Source organism: Syngnathoides biaculeatus, chromosome 18 (assembly GCF_019802595.1).
Source record: "Syngnathoides biaculeatus isolate LvHL_M chromosome 18, ASM1980259v1, whole genome shotgun sequence".
Lineage (NCBI taxonomy): Eukaryota > Metazoa > Chordata > Actinopteri > Syngnathiformes > Syngnathidae > Syngnathoides > Syngnathoides biaculeatus.
The window spans coordinates 10,785,841-10,792,767 of record NC_084657.1 but is presented as its reverse complement, the minus strand read 5'-3'; the positions used below and the strand labels follow the sequence as shown (position 1 = coordinate 10,792,767).

General features: G+C 46.5%; 1 protein-coding gene across 1 annotated transcript; it reads left to right on the top strand.

Moving 5' to 3' along the window:
* The first annotated feature begins 146 nt into the window (after nt 1–146).
* Nucleotides 147–6,820, top strand: trim47 (tripartite motif containing 47). The gene is made up of 8 exons (XM_061804127.1): nt 147–445; nt 1,250–1,461; nt 2,966–3,011; nt 3,867–3,962; nt 4,035–4,259; nt 4,414–4,436; nt 4,541–4,662; nt 5,952–6,820. The coding sequence occupies exons 1-8, from the start codon at nt 263–265 to the stop codon at nt 6,479–6,481; spliced, it is 1,437 nt and encodes a 478-aa protein (XP_061660111.1). The 5' UTR covers nt 147–262; the 3' UTR covers nt 6,482–6,820.
* Nucleotides 6,821–6,927: the final 107 nt, after the last annotated feature.

Sequence of the window (6,927 nt, the reverse complement as noted above, 5' to 3'; positions counted from 1 at the left end):
GGTTGATGTCATTGTACTCCGCAAAGAAACTTTAGGTACAAGTAAAAACTGAAAAGATATTTTGGGGGCTAATTTTTGCAAACTTGGCCACGCCCAACCAAACGAGCGTCCGGTTTTTGATTGGCCGAGCGAAATGACGAAAGCACGGTTGTTTTCCCGTTCACTTCCGGCGTGCTTCTTTTCCGGCTTCCGTTGCAGCTTGTCTCGCCTGGCTCGTTTGAAACCAAACAAAAGTCAAAATTTGCAAGCGAACGACGACAACATGGCCACTGCCGCGTCGACCGGTGACGACGTGAGGAAGGAACTGACCTGCGCCATCTGTTTGGACTTCTTCAAGGACCCGGTCATCCTCAAGTGCGGACACAATTTCTGCCGCTTCTGCATCTCCATGCACTGGGACGAAAATGGCGGAGACTACGGCTACCAGTGCCCCCAGTGTCGAACAGTAAAGCCTTTCAATTTCGATTTGTTTACGTCTTTATTTTTCTGTTGTTTTTTTTTGGGGCGAACTTGCTTTTAAGTTTATCGTGCTAGCAGGCGTTAGCACGCCTTCCCTAGCATCTTGAAAGAAAAAAGTTCATTTTTTTTCCCTCCATACGAAGTCACTCAACGAATTTTAGGTATTTTCCATAAAATTTCAAACTCAGGGAATTGAAAAAAAACTCTGCAATCATTGGATACAACGTTGAAAATGAAAACCCTTTAAAAATATGAATTAAATTATCTCAATAGTTCAAACAATGTAACAGTTATGACCATTTAAAGATTGGGAATATGGACAAAAACAGATGTGACCTTCCCGGTTATTTAGAATCTTCAAAATGTCATAACTTTTTGTTTTTGTGTTTGTTTCTCAACGGATTTTCATGAAATTTCAGTGATGGCAGCTTGACTAAAGCATTATCATTTGCACTTTTTTTCCCATTATAAATGCATACAAAGCAACAAATCCGATTTTGCAATGCGACCAACATTTTTGCTAGGGTTAAAAAACAGCGCAAGCGGTCATATCGCCTTCATATTTCACTTATGTATCAATAAGTACATAAAAACATAAATGAAGTACTTAAGAAAAAATATATACTTACAGGCACAGGCAGATCCAATGAACGGTCGGGTTGTCGCGTACCGAGATAAGGAAGTGGCCTCGTTCTTGTTGTTCTCTTATCGCTTTTTCTGAGTCAAAGCAAGATGTCTACGTTGAATAAATAAGCCCGGAAGATTTATTATTTTCCAACGTCCCATTCAGGTGTTCAACAAGAGGACCTTCACCAAGAACTACCTGGTGCAGAACCTCGTCGCCAAGATGGACGACCTGGAGTGCTTGGGTTCCAGCCAGACGCCTTCCAAGCCGCTCAAAGTGAACAGCAAGTGCGAACTGCACAGCGAGGAGCTCAAGTTGTACTGTCGGACGGACAAGAGGCCCATCTGCGTGGTGTGCAGGGAGTCGCGGGTTCACAGGTAAAGGGACTTCTCTTGCCAGCAGCGCTTCATTGACTTAATATCTCTGTGTCATGTTCTTTCTTTTGATGACTGAAATGCCTTTTTGCACAGTGTATGTAAACTTCTGGCTTCGACCGCATATATGGATAAATACGCGTATACACAGGGAGTCCTCGGTATTTCCGCGTGAGTCGGATTTGACCGTTAGTCCAAATTTACGATGGGGGCTGGGATTGGCTCCGCCACTCCCGCGACGCTCGTGAGGATAAGCGGTGAAGAAAATGGGTGGGTGCGGGTTTTGTATAAAAAAAAAAATAAAACTGCATAAAAAAAATGCGTCACCATTTCTGCGAGAGGTGGATGGAGAAGAATGACGGGAGGCTGCGCTTAGTTGTTGCTAAGGAAGCAAGTGCAGGAAGGTGCGTCGTAGGGGCGAAACCCTTCACGTGCGCCAAAATATGGGCTTTGTCCATACTAATAATCGGCACGGTCGACCGACTGATGCCTGCAATTTTCATTTAATATCAAAACAGATGGCGGCACCTCATCTTAGATGGTTGAGCGTTTGCCTCACAGTTCTGAGGTCCCGGGTTCAATCCCAGCCATGCCCGCGTGGGTTTCCTCCGGGCACCCCGGTTTCCTCCCACATCCCAAAAACATGCAACATTCATTGGATACTCTAAATTGCCACCAGGTGTGATTGTGAGTGTGGCTGTTTGTCTCTATGTGCCCTGCGATTGGCTGGCGACCAGTTCAGGGTTCACCCCGCCTCATGCCCGATGACAGCTTGGATAGGCTCCAGCACTCCCCGCGACTCTCGTGAGGATAAGCGGTGAAGAAAATGGATGGATGGAAGAAAACAGATTTATTTATTTTTTTTTAAACAAGAAAGATCAAGCTGTTTACTGTAAAGGTGTGTCATTGAAGTGAGGAGTTGGTTGTTATTTTATTGTCAAACTTGTCAGCAATATTTTCATTTTTACCGCAAAACTAATATTGGCTCCAGTTACCGGTCGTCGCTCCCCCCACGACTATTAATAATCGGTACTGGCCCTAAAAAGAAACACATCGATCCATCGCTGCTTTACTCAACGTACCAACATGGTATGGAAAATGTTTCTGAACATTAGTTTAAAAAAAAAAAAAAGGGAACGTTTTGGGTCCTTTAACGCTTCCAACAATAATGATGAATTACATGCAGAATGTGACTGCAATACAATAATTTGTCTTTTTGTATGAGTGTCACTTCACAACAGCAAGAAGAAAAAAAATCAACCCCCGCCCCAACATATTTGTCTCAAATTGTGACCAAAAGAAGCCCCAATTTATGCCAATTTTAGAAGGGCTAATTCAACTGAATCGTGGCATGTAAATATGTTACTGCATGGATTGTACATGAATGTGGTGTTTACTGTTGCCATGGCAGCCAACACGTGAAACGTAAATGTCACATCGTGGGAATGATGATGATTGCAGTGTGTTGCATTTAAAGGCGGGAACTTTTGTTCTTTTTGTGTTTCAGACATCATAAGGTGGCACCAGTCGCGGAAGTTGTCCATGACATGAAGGTATCTATTTATTGATTTATTTTAATTTAATCTGATCTGATTTCATCTTGAAAGAACACAAAGATGACATCGTCGTATCGTGACGATAATGTTTGTGATTCCTCCTCCACTTAATAGTGTAACTTTCAAATTACTTTCTCAGAGTAATACAGCAAATGTAGTTACATTTTCATTATCCATCCATCCATTTTCTCTGTCGCTTATCCTCACGAGGGCCGCGGGGAGTGCTGGAGCCTATCCCAGCTGTCAACGGGCAGGAGGGCGGGCGCACCCTGAACTGGTCGCCAGCCAATCGCAGGGCACATCGAGACAAACAATCGCACCTGGGGGGCAATTGAGAGTGTCCAATTAATGTTGGATGTTTTTGGGGGGATTTGGGAGGAAACAGGGACGCTCACCCGGAGAAAAGCCACGCAGGCATGAGGAGAACATGCCAACTCCACACAGGTGGGGCCGGGATTGAACCCGAGACCTCAGAACTGTGAGGCCAACGCTTTACCAGCTGAGCCACACATTTTCATTAAGTCTTTATTTCAAAATAAGTACACAAAAAAGATCACGTCTTAAATATTTGAGGAAAACTCATATATTAAACATATCTAAAAAAATGGGTTTTTTTTTTGTCATATGACAACAGGAATAGCGCATGTTTAAGAAGACCAATCAGAAGCGTCGGCTTTGAGAATGAGGCCACGATATGAAAAAATGAATCTGTGCTTTTTGTTTTAAATGGAATTAAAATAATGGAAATTTATGGGTTTTTTTCCGCTTTCTCATTTTACCGGTCACGTTTTTGCATCATTGTTGTCGCCTCGCGTGTTTGACGACGTCTGTTTCCCGTTGCCGTGGTTTCAGGTGGAGCTGCATCTGCGCCTGATGGAGCTCAACTGGCACAAGTCTCAATGCCTGAAAGTCATCTCGGCCGACGAGCGCACCATAATGGACGTCAAGGTCGGAAACGTCCGGTCCGTACGTTCCGGAGGGAGAAAAAAATTAATTGTGCGCTTGTGTCGGCGACGTCAGATGAAGAAGCAGCGACTGAAGGAGAAGGTGGAGTCGGACGTGGGGGCGCTGGTCCAGTTCCTCCTGGACGAGCGCGACTTCCTGCTGGACAGCCTGGAGGCCGAGGAGGTGGCGGCCGTGGCCGTGGTGGACGACAACCTGAAGAGCGTCGGCGCCGAGGCGGCCGCCGTCACCAAGTGCATCGGCGACATCCACGCGCACATCGACGGGGGGACCACCTTCGAGGTCACGATTCCCGCCCCTCCCCCCGTAGTCTTAGGATTCACATATTATATTCATTGCAAGTAGAATTATAAAATCATGACGTGACTCTTTGTTGTCAAGCGTTTCACAGATGTTAATTTTTTTTTCTTTTTTTTTTTGGACCGTCTTCCATCAGAGCCTGCTCGAGACCTACGACGAGTAAGTCTGCCATTTTTCCTCCATTTTTGCGGCTTTTCGTTCCGGCTCACGGAAATCGGGGTTTGTTGTCTGGAATGATGTCGCTGAGTTTGCGTTTGCGTCAGGGCGATGGACAACAAGCCGTTCCCCGAGGTGGAGGCGGTCGGCAGTCCCACCGAGTTCGCGGACTTCTCGGGCCCGTTCCAGCTCATCATGTGGAAGAAGATGATGCACGTGCTGCACACCAGTGAGTCGCTTACGGCCTCCGTTTTGACGTGACGCGACTGCCATTTGTGTATCGTTTAAACGTGACGATATCTACATATTTAAAAAAAAAAAATCTGACTCGGATAGCTTCGATCAAAATGGAGGTAAAAAATTGGATCAAGTGGAGTCGAAATACAGAAATAACGACTTAACAATGTTAACTTTTTAACATTCTGCAAATTTTTTTCACTGCCGCTTTTTATATAAAACGTTTTGACTTAATAATTCAATTGGATGACTCGGACTTCATTTTGCGACGTTATTAAACACCATTCGAGCGGCGTCCTAGAACTATTTTTTCATTTGACTTACTAGGTAAACGATCCCATTTATGATGTAGGAAATCATTTTTTGAATCCTTTTTAGTCAACTCGTCAGCAGCTTTATAAAACAAACGTCCAGCACATTTCTCGACTCTTGATTGGCCGGTGCCGTCGTCACTCATCGCACTGCAAAAAACTCAAAAGTAATCTGATTACACTTCATATGAAGGGTTTTCTTTTGAAATGTAACTTGAGTGGAGCATTTATTTTTATTTTTTTTTACTTATTTGAAGTAGAAATGAGCGCGCAACAAAGGAAGGAAACCCGGGTTCGATCCCAGTCCCGCCTGTGTGGAGTTTGCATGTTCTCCTCGTGGCTGAGTGAGTTTCCCCTCACATCCCAAAAACATGCAACGTTCATTGGACACTCTAAATTGCCCCAAGGTGTGATTGTTTGTCACTATGTGCCCTGCGATTGGCTGGCGACCAGTTCAGGGTGTACCCCGCCCACCTCCTGCCCGTTGACAGCTGGGATAGGCTCCGGCATTCCCCGCGACCCTCGTGAGGACAATCGGCAGAGAAAATGGATGGGTGTATTGTACGTGTTTTGATGAGAATATTCTTTGGAAGGTTTTGAGCTTGCTGTAGTGGATCTACTTACCTGCCTTCGATGCAGGCAGCTCGGGTTCGATTCCCGCCCGGCGACGGCGTCTCTTATGTGTCCCGCGATTGGCCGGCGAGCGGTTCAGAGTGTACCCCGGCCGACGACAGCTGGGATTGGCTCCAGCGCTCCCCCGAGGATAAGCGGCTCGGAAAACGGATTTGAGTTTTTGCGGCGCAGACCAGCGACTCGCTCGGTCACAGATAACTGCGGGAGAACGTAAACCACGGAGAGAGCAAGCGGACAAAAATCCGGTCTTCGCCTCGCGTCGCGTTCAATAACGCAAAATGCATTTTGGTCCCGACGATCGGAAGAAGAACCGGCTTGTTGTGTCCCGTGCGTCCAGTGCCCCAGAACCTGACCCTGGACCCGGACACGGCGCACCCCAACCTCCACATCTCCGACTTCGACACCAAAGTGGAGGAGCTGCGCACCCGCAGCCAGGAGCCCGACCTGCCCGTGCGCTTCACGCGCTTCTGCGGCGTGCTGGCCACGGCGCAGTACTGCGGCGGGCAGCACTACTGGGAGGTGGACGTGCGCGACAAGGGCGTGTGGTACTTGGGCGTCACCACCGAGGGCAGCAACCGCAAGGGCTTCGTCAGCCTGGCGCCCTCCGCCGGCTACTGGAGCCTCTGCCTGCAGGACCGGCTGTACGCCAACGACGAGGACGGCCGCGTGCCCGTGGCAGACTACTGGAACTCGCCGCGCGTGGGCGTCTACCTGGACTACGACCGCGGGTGCCTCAGCTTCTACGACGCCGTCACCATGAAGCGCCTGTACATGTTCGACACCTTTTTCATCGAGCCCGTGTACCCGTTCTTCAGCCCCGGCAAAAACGACCCGGGCAGCCGACTTTGTATCTGCCACTACTACTGAACGCCGAGATCCTCCGTTCGAGTTGGTTGCCCCCCCAAAAAAAAAAGACTTTTAAAATGGTTTCAAGACCAATTTCTTATGATGTTTTCTTTGATGTGAAACCGACTTGATGGGCTGCTCATTTTTATGTCAAAATCTTCATTCAGTTTTCTGTTCGACGTTTTGTGGTTTTACGCATATTTTTTCCCCCCAATTAGCAATGTCGTGTTATACAGAATTCATGTGCAAATTGTGTGTAAAGTTTTATTTTTCATAGTTTTAACTTCTTTTTGATGTACTTGCCGGAGCTAGTTTTTTTTTTTCTCTAAGAATGAATTGTAAAAATATTCAATTTTATTTTTTTAGTTAGCTCCCAAATGTATCATTTGTCATGTGTGTTTACCCCCCGCCCCCAAAAGTAAAAATCATGATTCAGGGTTTTCTGCTACAAATTTTGTTTTATTAAT

Coding starts and splice junctions, on each gene's coding strand:
- trim47 (XM_061804127.1), top strand. CDS start 263: ATGGCCACTGCCGCGTCGACCGGTGACGACGTGAGGAAGGAACTGACC. Junction 3,963..4,034: donor GCACCATAATGGACGTCAAG/GTCGGAAACGTC, acceptor CGGCGACGTCAG/ATGAAGAAGCAGCGACTGAA. Junction 4,260..4,413: donor ACGGGGGGACCACCTTCGAG/GTCACGATTCCC, acceptor GTCTTCCATCAG/AGCCTGCTCGAGACCTACGA.